Source organism: Manacus candei, unplaced genomic scaffold, assembly GCF_025592945.1.
Source record: "Manacus candei isolate 608988 ecotype Guabito, Panama unplaced genomic scaffold, ASM2559294v1 h1tg000076l, whole genome shotgun sequence".
Classification (NCBI taxonomy): domain Eukaryota; kingdom Metazoa; phylum Chordata; class Aves; order Passeriformes; family Pipridae; genus Manacus; species Manacus candei.
The window spans coordinates 9,156,202-9,171,691 of NW_026138124.1; the positions used below are offsets into that span (position 1 = coordinate 9,156,202).

Sequence of the window (15,490 nt, forward strand, 5' to 3'; positions counted from 1 at the left end):
CTGAACTCTTCTGCCAGGGGAAGAGATAAATATATATTTATTTTTTTTTCTCCTTCAAAAGATGGATGAAGCTTTTCCATGAAAGTGGTTTGTCTGGAAATACTAAATGCAATCTAGTAATTCTAACAGTAAACCCTGTGTTTCCTGAGAGCCTCCCCCTCCTAGAAAGTTCCAGAGGGTTTTTCTGCTCTTACAAATAGTAAATTCTTCTCTTTTTTTTAAAGATGCAGCAGGGGGAAAAAAGCATCTGCTTTGTTCTTTACTCTCTCATCAATCTTTGCTCTGTGAAGTAACCCCTGAGTGTATAAAATCCCCAACTGCATAAAAATCGAGTTGTGGTAAAAAAAAACAAAACACCCCAACAATGAAACCAGTGGAGCCCATGACTGGAGTGTCTGTGTTTCCTGAAACTCTCCCAGCAAATTCTATGTGTGTGCAGTGGTGGGAGCAGCCAGAGCTGGTTTCCAGAACGCACAGTAAGATTCTTGGGCAGAAGATTTTTTTGCTAGAGAGCATTTTGTCAGGCCAGGCCAAACTATAGCTGTACTGACTGCCCAGAGTAAACAAGTGGCCTTGTGGAATTAATGAAGAAAAATGATGCTGTTATTTACCACTACTTTTGATTTTATTTTTTCTTGGCAATCGGGTTTGGATTGAAATGCCTTGTTTTGTGGATGGATGGCCAGGAAAAAAAAAAACACCAAAAAAAACCCCAACAATCTTTTAAACTCCACTTGTGGTTTGGTTTCTATAAACTCTTCTAGCGTGAGGCTTTGACAATCTGATTAAATTGCATTGTGCTCATAAAACTGACAGTTCAGTTTTTTCCATTTGCTAATGTGACTTCCTTTTTTTGCTTTTGGCTTCGCTGGTGTTTTCGCTGGATGTCTGTGGGAGACAGGCCTGCCTTTCCTCTGACCTCTGCAAATCCCCATCTCCAGCACAGCTTATCACTGCTTGTCCTGTCATTTGCACCCACGAGCCCGTGGTGATGCCTGTTTTTAAATTGCTCATTACCGATTTTTATTACCTCCATCGGCTTCTCCCACTCTTCCCAGGGCTTGGGAAAACACGGGGCAGGATGTGACAAGTGTCCTGTGCCCTGGGGGATGCTCCAAATGCTTGATGGCAAACGACAGGAGCCTTCTTTCAGCATAAAGGTCTTGCTCTGTCCAGGCTTTTGGAAAGGCCTGGGAATGGGTGTTGGATTTTGAAGAATAGCTGAGCTGCTCTTTGCCCATGAGGCAGAGCCAAATGGTTTGACGTGATTCCCTCTGTGTGTGTGTGTGTGTGTGTTGTTCAGAGAGCCTGGGCTGCTGTTTCTCAAAAACAATGGTAGTTTGGAGAAACAGATGAGGATCTTCTCTGGTGAGAATGGGTCATGCCTGTAACATCCAGCCTGAAGGATCTGTGAGGGGGAATGTGCTGCTGGCTGGGCACTTTAAAAAACCCCAAAAACCAACCAAAAAAGGATTAAGCAGCAGAAAGGTTCAGTGCTCCAGTCAGAGTTACAGAGAGTAAAATGCTGGTTACTTTAGGGAGTCTATTGATGGATTTTCTGTCCTGAATCTCAGATCTGACTGACCTCGAGCTGGGTTTTTAGAGAGCTCCTTGACCTGCAGGTGACGTGTGTGCCTGTCTTGTACTTCCCATTAGCACCCTTCAGAAAAAGCCCCTGATTTTAAAGAACACTCACTTCTCCTTTCCCTGTGTCCCTGTGTGTGCTCACCAGTGAGTTCCAGTTACATAAAAGGGAGTGTTGGAGCTTCTCCTGCCTCATAGCTTTGCCCTGGACATGGAGGGTGGGTTTGCACTCTGGGCCCTTTCCCCTCACACACAGTGAGAGCCCAGCATGGAGCAGCTCCCTCTGATTTGTGAGCACTCAGGGCAGCATTTAAAAATCACCAGTGTTTAAAACAGTATCTCTGTCGCCTTTAACTCTCTTCCAGTGGAATTCCAGAGCCAGGGAGTGTTTTATCAGAGCTCCCCTTTTAGCCACAGGGAGTATCTCCAGCACAGCAGCCTCTCAATTAGGGGAAGTGAATCCTGCTCAGTGCTGGGGCAGCACATTGGTAATGCCAGTGCACACATCCTTTGTCTCCACACACGTGTGCAGGGACTCTCTTACCAGTTGAACACTTGCTGACTGTTGAGTTTTCCCATCGTTTCTCTGTCACGCTGAAACACTTAAATCTGAGGGAGGTTCCTGGTGACAATGAAGCTTTTTAGAGCCTGGTGACAGTGCTGGGCCTTGCTGTATCTTGGTACTCCTTGCTGAGAGGGGAAAGTGCTGATATCTCTGTGCATATCTAACCCTTAATGACTGTAAGTGTTTGGCTTCATTAAGTGGCACATTTTTAAGGACTAATGATTTACACACCGGGCTTTGCTCCTGTGCAGCCTCGGGGCAGCCAAATTTCCACGTAAAAATATTTTCTAGTTGCCTGTGTTACTATCAGCCACTGCTGTTTGTTTACTTTCCAAGCCATGTCCTGCCTCTGGAAGAACAGAGGCTTGGAAAGGGGTTAAATCCATGGAGATGCCGGGGCTGCAGCAGGGCTGGTTTGGAAATGACTGGGTGCCATCTGCACTCTGGGTGTCAGTTGTTGCTGGGACCTGTTTTTGCCTCCACTGAACCTTTGCTGGTTGTGGTTTGTCTGGCCATCACATGACTTCTCTGAAAATTCCCCCTCCCCTCCATTTCCAGTAAACTGTTTGAACAGGAGTGACTCAGACTGAAACCAGCTTCCCTGTAACCACAGGGCTTGTTAAAGAATTTGTCAACGTGGACTCGAGAGGGTTTGTATTAAACTGAGCTGCAACTGCTGTGGTTGCGTCAGGAGCTCCAGAGAACGACTTCCTGCCCTGCAAGGAGTTAAACTGATGAACTTTTGTGATAGTGACACTTGGACACATGTTAATCCCATCTTTCCAGCGCTCCTGAGAGCCCGGGTGCCTTTGCCTGGATTGCTTTTCCACCTCTTCACGTGGGGTTTCTCTTTGCAGAGGCAGAACAAAGTCCTGCCACACCCAGCCCTGGCTGTGGGGAGAGCCCAGCGCTGTGTTCTGACACGACACTGTGACTTCACTCCCGTGGAATGATTAGATTCGACTAATAAGTGAAATCTTATTTAATTAGCAGTGTAAAAGGTGGCCAAATTAAAAACGGATCTCTCCCCCGATTCGATTTAATTAACAGCTCCTCTCTGATAAATTCCTGCTTGAAAGGGGTTCTCTGGCTGCTGGCTGGTTTAATCAACATTTAAGGGTATTTGGTGCAAGGAAAAAAAGAAGTTAAAGCAGACCACAAGGAGGTTTTTATAAAGCACTTATCACAAAAATGGAAGTGGAGGGGTCACGTACAATCACTGGGAAACCTCCACTTCTTTTTTTTTTTTTTTTTTTTGCTTTCCCAGAACTAACTTATTTAAACTGAACATCAAATTCCCCTCATCATTCCTCTTGCTCAGTCTTCCAGTCACCCCCTTTCCTCATCAGCTTCCCCTCTTCATTAATTGTGCTGCACAATTAATGGGTGGGTGGTCACCAGGAGACTGGTCCTCACACACTCCAGTCCTGTTTGATGCCTGGATTTGTTAATTAGTTAATCTTACCTCTTTAATCTGTAATTAAATAGAAATTCAAAACTAATCCAACCTTGAAGCTTCACTGTAAAAACTCTCTATGAGTGCTTGGGAGTGAGGTGGCAAAGTGACAGTGAACTAATAAGGTGTGGTGGGTTTTTCACGGGCAGTGTAACAGGGGAACAGTCTGAGTAACAAAATTACTGAGTCAAGATAAGTCTTGAAATGAGTCAATGACAGCTTTAAATAAGAGAACTTCATCTAGAGGACTTCCTGAGAAAAGAGGTAGCAAAGAGTTAATGGAGGCAGAGGGGAGACAATCTGTGAGTAACCCGTGTGTGAGGCAGCTCCTGGCTGGAGCTCTCTGGGCACTGGCAGGAGCAAGGGAGGCTCTGCATTGTTCTGTTCATTTGCACACCTGCTCAGATAAGGCAAAACCAGCAGTGGGTGTTGCATTACTAATTTCTGCTGGTGAGCTGGAGGTGACTTTCTGACATTCTGCTCCAAATGCCTCTTTGTGGCAACGTCTGTTCCCTCAAACACTCACACAGCCCCCTGTTATTCTGGTACTCGGTGTGTAAGGGCAGAAATCAGAAATCATCAAAGGCAGGGAAGAAATCCAAATTACTCTGCAACATTTTCACTCAGTATTAGGTCAGGAGAATTTTTTTCAGTGACAAATTTCTCACCTAACAACACAGATGAGAAATAATGTCCCCGGGGGTGCTGGAAATTTTGGAAGCTGCACAGAGGCTGTGGAGAAGCAGGTAGTTGGATTTGCATGCTCTGCTCTGTGTGTGTTGGGAATGCCCAACACAAGCTCCTAAGGGGAAAACGAGGCCCTAAATGATTGATATTTCACTCCCCAATATTCCGAGAAAGACCAATAAATGACCAAAAGCTGGGTCAGAAAAGCTGCTTCAGAGTATTTTTTCCAGGGAGAGCCTTCAATAACTGATAGAAATGACTTAGAGTGTCATAACCAAAAAAATGGCTGCTTCCCCCCCCTCTGCTCCAGACACTGTTTAAATATCTGTGTTGTACAAGAGTCTGGTATGCAGAGCACTTGGAGCTGTCTGGGAACCTCTGAGGGAGAGCTTTGCTCAGAATTGCCCATGGGGCTCTCAGGGAAGACTTTTGTGTGCTGGAGGCTTTGTCAGCTGGGGAAGAAGTTCCTCACTTCTGTTCTACAAGTGATTTTTTGGTGTGTGGGTTTTAATCCTTAACTTATTTCTAAGTTCCTTGTGGAGAAAGTGTGGGTTTTTTTCCAGTGCTGATGGCCCTCCTCAGATTTGTCAGAGATTGAAAAAGTCAATTGGTTATCAAAAGTCAATCATTTGATTAGCAAAAATCCCTTCCTTTCTTGGTGGTGGTGGCTGAAGCAAAGCAATAACTTCCTTCACTCCACCGATTGGGAGCCCTTCCTTGCAACACCTGGATCTGAAACTGCCTGAAAATAGGACCTGATTGGTTTTAATTGGATTTTAATGGAATTACTGTGAGTAGACTGGCAGAGCTGTGGCTTTGGGATCAAAGAGCAGCTCAGGGGGGGTTGGGAGGCAGTGCCAGCCCAGCTCTGACTGAGAGCAGAGGCTGCAGAGCTCAGGGGCTGCTTGTGGGAACCAGAGGGGTCAGAGGCTCTCCCTCTCCACTCTGGAATGACAGGAAGACTCATCTTGAGCGGGCCCTGAGGCAGTTTCCAGCCCCAGCCTTTTGCTCAGAGCGTTTGTCCAAGGCTCAGGTTCCTCAGGGATTGTCAGGCCAGGTCTGGGAGCCCTCAGGACCAGGGGCTGCACAACCTCCCTGGGACATCTGTCCCTGCTCACTGCCGGGTCTCCTGCGAGGTGTGAAGAGAAAGTAGTGCTTTACCAAGGGAAAACATCGTTTTCCTTCATGTTTTTGTGCAAAACTACCAAGTGTCCAAGTGGACACCTTGCTGTTGTGGCTGCACAGCCCCGGTGTGAGGAGCAGAGGTGGCAGGGGATGTGGTTCCAGGGGCCTCTGCCCTGCAGGACACATCTGATAAGACTGAAAGGACAAGCTCCTTCCTCTTCCTTCAGGCCATTTCCTTTAATTGTGTCTTATTCTTTGCAGAATTTCTTTATTCTTACAGTATGAAGCAGAAGGGCTTTATCTGGAGAAGGCTGAGAGCTTCAGTTCTGGCTGTGGGAAATGCTGGCTTAAATTTGAGTTACAGACCCACTGAGCTCTCTAATGTGTGTTAATTTGGGGACTTCCCTTCCAAAGCTGAGCAGGGTGTTGGACTGTGACAGTCTAAAACCTTGAGCCTGCAGCTCCTGAGATGGAGCTTGTTATGAAGAAACATTTGCTGGTTCTTCCCACAAGAAGAGGGAGATGAAATGGTTCTTACCCTGGTACAAATGGTTAATGAAATTAATACCTGGAAGTTCCTGATGGATTGATCTGGAGCTGGTTGAATTTTTGGGGAGGAACCATAACTTACCATAGAGTGGATCCATTTCTTGGAATTTTCACACCTTTGCTCCAAGACAGGCTGAAATTAAATGAGCAGGGAAAGCAAAGCCTGCTGTTGGGGTGGACACTTTGTTGTGCTCTGTTCCCACAGGGCTGGCAGAGGATTCAGCTCCTCCCAGGGCCCTGTGGCTCCTCAGGTCTGTCATTTCTACCACCACTTTTAAAATCTGAGGACAATGAGTTGAACTGTGTTTTCTATGGAAAACCTTCAGTTTTTCTGACACGAGGACTAATTGCAGTTCCTCATAGGTCTGAGTTTCCAAACTCAGATGTCCCAAAGATGACCAATTGATTTTCCAGAATTTAATGTCCCAGAAAACCCCAGACTTTTTGTGGAGTGTAGCTTATTTCCTTCTCAAACTTAGCATCTGGAATGTCTGTTCTGTGCCTGTTGTGTGTAAATACCTTTCTTTTATCTAATTTCAGTTCTTGCTTAGTTCTGCCACCTTCCCTTGGCTGCTTCCAGCAATCCTTGAAAACCTCCTCCAGCTTTCTCCTTTGGCAGCCCAGTTTCCCAGACAGGACCTTTCTTTCCCAGATTCCTGAGTGAGAAGTAGGTTTAAACCTTACCCCTCTCCCCCTCTGCTCTCCAGGCATCAGGGTGGAAATACCCTCTTTTAGTTTGCCCTTTCTTTAGTAATTCCAAAGCTGGAATTACTTTGGAGAAAGCTGGAATAGGGATCCAGAGCCCTTCCCATACACATTCAGATGCCAGAAATCATTGGAGCTGATGGATTGGGAGATCATAAGCCACAATCAGAATATTCCTGCTGGTACCTTCCTCGGGAGATCTGTCACCTTTGGTTTCTTGTGTGAAATGGTCACTGAGGGGTGAACTGTTTGCTGGATTTGATCCCTGTTCTCCTCACCTTCCCTCCAGGTTGGTGTGTTGCTCCTTAAATCCCTGCTGATCTCCCCTCTTTGCAGGGATGTGTGCTGGGCCCTCCCATCCCACAGGGAGCTCCCTGACTTCTGTGGAGCTGCTCCTCTGCAGTTAATCCATTATTCCAACGAGTTAATAATTCTTCCCAGTCCTCTGAAATCCTGGAATCCACTGCCTGACCACAAATGGTCATTCTCCCATAAGTTGTGTTTGATTCCATTGTGTTGGGACAGAAAGCCAGAAGTAACAAAATACTGAGCAGCTCATTTTTAACATAACTCAGATGTTTACATAAAGAGGGGCACTGTCTGTGTAGGCAGCTCTTTAAATGTTAAGGAATCTATAATTTTGATAATCTGAGGTGGTGCCTTTGGACGTGGGCTTCAGTCTTTGGGGGGGAAAAGTGTTCTCTTGAGTTTATTATTTGGATGGTTTAACTTTTTCTAGTAAGAAAAACATTATAACAGTAATATAAATTATACTCAGACCTTAAGGGAACGTCCACTTCATCACATTCCAGTCACACATTTGGAGTGGGGGGTCTGCCCTGGGATGAACATCCATCTCTGCAGCAGCTCCAGTGCCCTCCTGGGTTGTGGGGAACCACTGAGGTGCAGCACATTCCCTTCAGATCCCTATTTGCCTTGTTATTTTCTCCATGTTCCTCCATGCTCCTGTTTTCTCTCAGAGTAACAAATCCTTTGTAACCCCTTCCAGGCCTTCCAGAAATTTATTTTTAACTTGTTCAGGGCACCATCTGCCAGGTGATGAATATCCTGCTGGAGCAGTTCCATGAATGCATCACTGACTTCCCCCCATCCCACGTTAAGGCCCCGGGTGATCTTACGAGTAGGGAACATGTACACGATGGACTTGGGATGCAATTTAGTCTCAAATATTCCTTCCCTTCTTCTCAAAAGTACTTGAGGTATTTATAGCAGCAAAAAAAAAAAAAAAAGGAGAGGATTTTTTCAGGCCTCAAATCACTGGAAGTTTGGGTCGTGCCTTTCAGGGGTTGAGCTGGTTTGTGGTGGGGGGCCGTGGCTTTCCTGATGCTCCTAAAATCTGATTGCAGCTCCAGGTTGGAGAATAAACTGTTACATGGCATAATCTGGGCAGGCTTTTGAGCAGAGATCTCTGGGGAAGTGTTAAGGTTGTTCCTGTAGGGATTGTTCAGATCTCCTTGATACCATCAACTCACTCCCTGCAGCTCCATCAACCACCTCTGCTCTTGGAGAGGAGGAAAAAAGAGGCTTCACAATTTCATTGTGAACAACAAATAGTGGCTGTTCTGCTTCCTGATTAATAACTCAGTGTTACAGAGGGAAAAGGGGGGAAATTGATTGATTAAAATAGTTTTTTGTCTTGAGCTTGTCCATTTTTGTCTCGAGATTTGTCCAAATCTGGTGAGGAGTTTGTTCCTCACTCGAAGGCAGAGGAGCTTGTGCAACTTCACCGAGGGAGAAAGAAGAGAGAGAGAGTAAATTATAAATGGAAACCAAAGAAAACAGAGGGGTGGCATGAAGCCTTGCAGTTAAGATTGTCTGTTAAGTGTAGTTAAGATTCACTGTCAAGAAGGACATTTTTCCAGGGATAGAAGGTCCCTGCTCCACAAGGCCCCTTTGGAGGAGGAACACTGTGGTAAATCCCACTTTGCAGCAAAACATGTCATTTCTCTTCTCTGTCCCCTTCATTTTGGAGGTGTGGGAGGGCTGTTGTTTTTTTTTTTGCTTTTGTTGGGATCAATGAACTGATCAAACTGAGCAGATCCCAACCCACCCTCCCCGAGCCGAGCCTGGTGAATCAGCCCTTCACCCCCGACCTTTTGTGCCTCTTCTGTCCCCCCCAGTTGTGGGGATGTGATGATTAACCCAGTGAAGTCATGTTTAATCACTTCACCTCCCTCTGCCTGCGCTGCAGAGCTCACAGGAAATGTGTTCCCAAACCCCCCCAAACCAAACCACCTCTGAAGGGAACACGGCGAGCTAAAATGTTATAAAGAATGAATCACATTTAGCTGAGAGGCCACTCTAGATCCTTTAATTTGGGGGCAAAATGTGGTGCCTGTAAGTAGCTGAACTTTTGTCTTTTTTCATATATATATATATTTATATAATTTATTTTTTTTAAGTGCTGAAAGTTGTTTGATTTCGAACTGTTCAAAAAAAAAATAAGAGAAAAGATTGTTCCCTGTGCAGGCTTTGGAAGAGAAAAAATATCATTGTGAAATAGGTAAAAGTTGTGAAACTGGGGGTTGTGTTGTCAGAGAAATGAAACCTTGGAGGGGTTTTATTGTTGCAGATGTCACAAAGATCAGAAAACAAGATTTAAGGAAGGGACCAAACGGAAACAGTTGTGAATTTGTTTCATAAAGTCAATATCGACGCTGCAGATACATAGTTTTGTTGCAAACCTGGTGGGTTTATTAACCTGGAAATTATTCCTGCCTGTGATTGTGTTATAAAAATGTAGTGTCTGTATTTCTGATTATTTTTGTAGGGGAAAAAAAATCCTTAATTTGTGTTTGGGCTTATTTAGAAAGTTTGGGAAAAATAATAGGAAAGTTTGAAAGCTTGAAAAAGTGAAAAAGTTTTGGAAAAAAAAATGAAAAATTTGGGAAAAAAACTGAAAAAGTTTTGAAAAAGGCTTCCAAAGTTTGAAAAAATGCTTATTTTAAAAAGTTGGGAAAAAAAGAAAACAAATTAGAAGTTCTGGAGTGAAAGTTTTAGAACTTAAAAATGTACTTTCCTTGGAGACAATGTAAAACCAAAACTTGAAGGAGAAACCATCTGAGTAAGAACTTGAAAAAAATAAAGTTATGAATTAATAAGGTGAGAAAAATTGCCCAAACACTGGTTTTGTTTTGGGGGGGTTTTTTGAGATAAACTGTTTTTTAAAACACTTCCATAATTGGTTTTATAAAATAGTAGTAGTAGTAGTAATAATAATAATAGCTGTGGTTATTATTATTATTATTATTATTATTATTATTATTTAGCTGGAGGGGAAAAATTAGTTTGAAGGCAGCCTTGAATTCTACAGCAATCAAGAAATGTGGGTGAGGAGAAGCTGTTTCTTTTTAAGCAGTTTGATTAAAACTTGCACTGGGCTTGCCCTGAGTTAATAAAGTCAATTTATATATAATTATAATAATATATTTTATTTAAAATAAAGTATCAAGTTATAGGTTGTTTGCTAGAGAGTTTATTTCCAGTTTCTGTGACTATTAATACAACAGTGTATTAGAAACCCAGTGTAAAATAATGATAAATTACCTGGTTTGGGGTTTGTTTATTTATAATCAGACATTCAGACCCCAAGGTGTAACTCCAGCTCAGAGGGAGAAAATTCCCCCTCACAGAATATTCCACAGGGTTTTTAAATTCTCCTTAAAATTAAAATATCCCACTGTAATAATTAGGAAATCTCGTTTATTTGGCATTTTTTTTTCTTTCAGTTGAAGGATTTGCTTTAATTTGGTTTATTTTCCCAAACATTAAGAATAACAAATAGAATTATTCTGCCTTCAAGTCAACGGGTTTTTTTAATTTGAGAATTTGACTGTTTTAAAGCCCAGTAATGGAAAAAAGGCTAATACTTGGAAAAGGGGTGTAAAAAGAAGCAAATGGCTTTAGCACAGATTTATTCTTTTTTTTTTTTAATCTGCCATAAAGAATTATGTCAATTTTATGGCTCAGAATTTAAATAATATGCCAGGACATTGTCAAATAATTGTAGTTTTCTTGCATTGCTGTGTAGGATTGAAGGTTTCAACAGAACTGTGACAAAGCTAAAATTGCATAAATTTAAATTTCCTGCATTGTCCTGTCGTTGCTTTAGTCAATAATTAATGACATTCTAAATTCTGCAATTCTGTGGTAAAATGTGGAATTTAGAATGTCATTAATTATTGATTTGAGTGATTTCCTTGTGTAATTTCCTACATAAGTTTCCTACAAAATGTTAATCTGTGGTTATTGCTTTGCTCCTGGAAAATCGGCTTTTTATTGCTTCTTTGTGGGATTTTAAACAAGAATTCCTAATTATTTTTTCATGTTTGCTATTCCCAAAGATTCCCAGCTTTCTGTACCTGCCGTGGCCGAGGCTGAGCAGGGAATTCCTGACCCTGCTTTTCACTTTTGGAGACAGTTTTGCCTCAAAATGATTTTTCTCCTCTTGTAAATTCACTTCTCACGTTCAAATAAACTGCTTGTGAGAATATTTTTGCTTTTTAAAATTTTATAATAATTTTATAATAAAAGTTATGTTTATTTTCGTTTGGTTTTCTGTTGTTGTTCCTGAGCATTTGGCAAATGTTGAGACTCAGGAGGAAGTTCTGATCCCAAAATAAAAGCACGTTCTGAGTGTGTCACAGGGGCTGCACCTTCACTGCTTTGAAAGTATTTCAGCTCCAACTTCAGGGATTTTAAGGAATTTTACAAATCTGTTGTAGCCAGTACCTGGAATTGGGTGTTTTGCTGAAGATCCTGGGCTTGAGAGAACAGATCTGAGGAAATAATGGGATTATTGTGTTTGAGAAAGTGCCTTTTTAGCACTGAAGGAATTCATTCCCTCTGCTTGGGTGAGGAATGAGGCACTGGCATTGCAAAGACAGGGGGAAATAAATACTGGAAAACCTGTTTCCAAAGCACAGGGAGCTCAGTGCCACCGGCAGGGATTGGGAAAACAAACCCCAGTGGCTGTGGGTGGTCAGTCCCACCCTGAGCACTGGGAATATCCCTCTGTCCCCTCCAAGCCCAGCCTGGCCTTTTTGGTTTAAAATTCCTCCCAATTCCTAGTGGGAAAATCCCAAAGCAAGGAGGGCATGGGAACCACACACATTTTGGGATTTGTTCACTGGGGATTTGCCTCAGGAATCCTTTGTTCTCCTCCCTGCAGGACTTTGTTTCCAGGGCTAAACTGGCCGTGCAGAACCTGGTGCAGAAGGTTGGATTCTTTGGGATCTTGGCCTGTGCCTCGGTGAGTTTGTGCTGGGAATGGGGGGATTTCTGGCCACAGGTGGAATGTTTGGCCATGGAATTAATTGTTTGCTGTTTCTGTGCCCTCTGTGGTGCTCAGGGAAGCGGGATCCTTGTGGGATTGACGTGGAGAAACCTCAGTCCTGGATTAGAACCAAACACAGGGAATTCTGCACAAAAGCACAGCTAATTTATTATCCCTTCCTTCAGCTGCACCGTTGGGCTTCGACACTGGTTCTCCTTGGAAGGTGATGAGTTTGGGATAGTTTTGTTTCCTCTTTAATCCATCAAACCCAAAAGGTGCAGCAACGGTGCTTTATCATTTTCCAAAGATTAATCAATTAATTCTCTAGTTCAGCCTGGAGTGGGGAAACCTGGAAAAACAAACAGGTATCAGGTTACTAAAGTTGCCAAAGGTTTGCAAACTGAGGAAAACTTACAAGACATTCCTAAAATTCTAGAGGTGTGTCCCTGTTTCAGGCCAGGAATTCTCCCTGCCTTGGAGGCTGAGGCCTGTCTTGAATCCCTGTCCTGGGAATCTGCTGGAACCCTGTTAGGACTTCTTTAGGTGTTTATGTACAAGGTGACAGTGTTGGCATCCTCTAATCCAGAGGTACACATGGATTGAAGGGTGGAAAACCACCTGGATGAACCCTGACTGGGGTGTCCATCCACTGTGATCCTAAACCTGCTCTTTGGGTCGTTGGGAACCAGAGAGGGCAGAACGAGGAGGGAAAAGTCAGTCCTGGCTCTGGAGCTACAAACTGCTGCTGGTTTATTTTCCCTCTGAGCAGGAGGTGATGGGAGCATCCCCAGCGAGGGGGTTTTAGTGTTTTGAGTAGGATTATGCTGTTCTTTTGGGGTAGAAAAATATGGAATTTGAGGTTGCAATGTCTCTCTGGATATGCTTGATGCAAACTGGTAGGAATGGCGTGCCTTGTTCATCCCACAAAATCCGTGGGATGGGATTACAGGGAGGGCAGTGCAGGCCCCCCATGGTCCCATTCCTGTGGGATAAGCACAGCATTAGGGTGAGGTGTTCATTCCACAGTTGCCCAGCATCTCCCAGTTTCCTAAACTGTGGAGATGACAACACCAAGTGTTACTCAAGTGTGAGCTGGACAGGATTCATCTGGTAGTTGCTGCACGGAGCTGCTGTTCCCTGAGCTTTGGAACTGGCTGCAGGTTACAAACTGTTCCCAAATCTTCCCAGCCCTCAGGCTGCTCCTTCCCTCCTCTGACTCACCATGACCTGGGGCACATCCCTGTGACCTGGGGTACATCCCTGTGACCTGGGACACATCCCTGTGACCCGGGGTACATCCCTGTGAGCTGGGACACATCCCTGTGACCCGGGACACATCCCTGTGATCTGGGGTACATCCCTGTGACCTGGGGCACATCCCTGTGACCCGGGGTACATCCCTGTGACCCGGGGCACATCCCTGTGACCTGGGGTACATCCCTGTCACCTGGGGTACATCCCTGTCACCTGGGGTACATCCCTGTGATCTGGGGTACATCCCTGTGACCCGGGGTACATCCCTGTGACCTGGGACACATCCCTGTGACCCGGGGCACATCCCTGTCCCCAGCACAGCTCGGGGGTGGCAGGGATGAGTTCCTGGGGTGGCTGGACAAGGAGAACACGAGGAAGGAGCTGGTAAACACGAGAGAGGTGATGTGTAAACATTTTGTAGTTCCTGCTGAGTAATCCTTAAACATTTGCCGAACTCCTTCCCTGCTCGCTGCCCCGTGCCTTGAGCTCCGGCCGGGCGGGGGAGGGATGAGGAGCCATCGATCCACCGGGAGGCACCTGGGGATTTGTTAATGTGTTTACTGAGCAACTGCGGAGCAGCTGTGGAAGGGGAGAGGCCCGGGAAAAACAGGGATCCAGAGCCGTGCTTTTGTGTGGCACCTGAGGGAGAGGAAGGGAGAGAAAGGCAGAGAAAGCCAGCCCCCCCCACCACCTTCTCTTCCTTTTTGCTGCTCCTCTGTGTGCTGGAAGGTGCCTCCTTCACTCAGAACTGGGACCTTCCTTGAGGATTTGAAGCAGGGGTTTATGTGATGTGTTTTTTATGACTGGAGAACTTGCTCCCAGAGTGGTGGTCCTGGCCCAGCTGTGGGTCACTGTCTGTCGAGTGGTGGCTTCTAAATGCAACAGAAAAGCCCCATCAAATTGAATTTAAAGCTCTGCAAGTTCATCCAGTGAGGTCAACTGACTGTAATGTTGATGAGTGGCAATAAGGAAGCCACAGTATTGTCCTGAGCCTGTTTCTATGGAAAGGCTGCTCAGGGGAAGGAACAAAGCAAGAATCAGCCCTGAAAATCCTCCCTGTGACTTGGGAGAATTCACCCTCCTGGCTTTGTGGGCTTTTTTCAGCGACTCCCAGCGCTGTCTGTGTGTGTTCTCAAAGCCAAGCCCAGGAACAGCCTCTTGGGGCCTGGGGTAACTCCTGCCCATGTCTGTTGAGTGCAGGGCTGGCCCTACAGCCCCACAGCCCCTGCCCCCAGGGCTCCCTGCCCCAAGGGCTCCCTGCCCAGAGCATTGAAACCTTCTGTGAACTCCCCAAAACCCCTCAAACCACCCCACCCAGAACACCCTGGAGCTGGGCTGGGTCAATAATTCACCAACTCCTGTGCCCAGAGCAGCTGCCCCAGGGCAGGTCCCTGAGGTGGAGCCTGTCCAGGGACCATTTCGGGCACGATCAGAGCCCGTTTCAGGTTTCTCCCTCTGCAGGTGCTGCTGTGGGTGCTCATAAATCTGAATTGCTGGGCTGGAACAGCCCAGTCCAGCCCTGCTCAGCTTCCTCCCACACTGCAGGTGCCCAGTCAGCCCAGGCAGTGTTGTTATCCTTTATTCTTTACCAATCCTCACTCTTTATTTCATTATTTATGTAACAAAACACCACCAGTCCTGCAGTTTGTTACCCCAGTACCACATTGCTGCTGTGATTACACACTCCCCTCAGACACTGCCCCTTCACTGCAGGCTGAAAGGTTGGAATTTGGATACTTTCTTGGTTTCATTTCAAAAATATTTTACAGATAGTATCGCAATACCAAAAGTCAAGCCAACAGTTTAATAATAATAAAAAATTCGTTTAATTTCAAATGAAATGCATATGCTTCATAAAATCTAATCAGTGCTTTTAAACTGGATACATATGACCATAGATGCCAGTTTTTAGTGTAGTTTCTCAGCTGGAAATCACCGGGGATCAGTTGGAGCACTGGCTTCCAAGAGTGATGTGCTTGTCAGGGAGAAAATTTGATAAATCACTCAAAATGGCTTTGCTGTGGTTTCTGTGCATTTCACATGGAAAACTTGCTGCTGGCTTTTGTCAGAATCCAGGGGTAAGGAGGGACCATGAGAATGGAATTGTCTGGGACATGGTGGAGCTGAATCCCAGAGTTATGTGGTGTGACAGCAACAGTTTTGTAGCTCTGGAGACACAGGAGCTTTGGATCAAGTTGGAGAAGGGGAAACTGTTCATTTTTCAGGGTTTCAGAGTCCATCGTGCTCCTGTTCATCCCGGTGTGTGCTG

The 15,490-nt window shown here is 45.0% G+C and overlaps 1 protein-coding gene across 4 annotated transcripts in view; it reads left to right on the top strand.

Annotated features, from left to right (window-relative positions):
• Positions 1-15,490, top strand: part of VMP1 (vacuole membrane protein 1) — a 59,367-nt gene that overhangs the window by 29,761 nt on the left and 14,116 nt on the right. For all 4 annotated transcript variants that reach the window (XM_051809826.1, XM_051809824.1, XM_051809827.1 and 1 more), the window contains exon 9: positions 11,863-11,943. In XM_051809826.1, the coding sequence (XP_051665786.1) occupies positions 11,863-11,943 (81 nt within the window). The remainder of the gene's footprint in view (positions 1-11,862; positions 11,944-15,490) is intronic.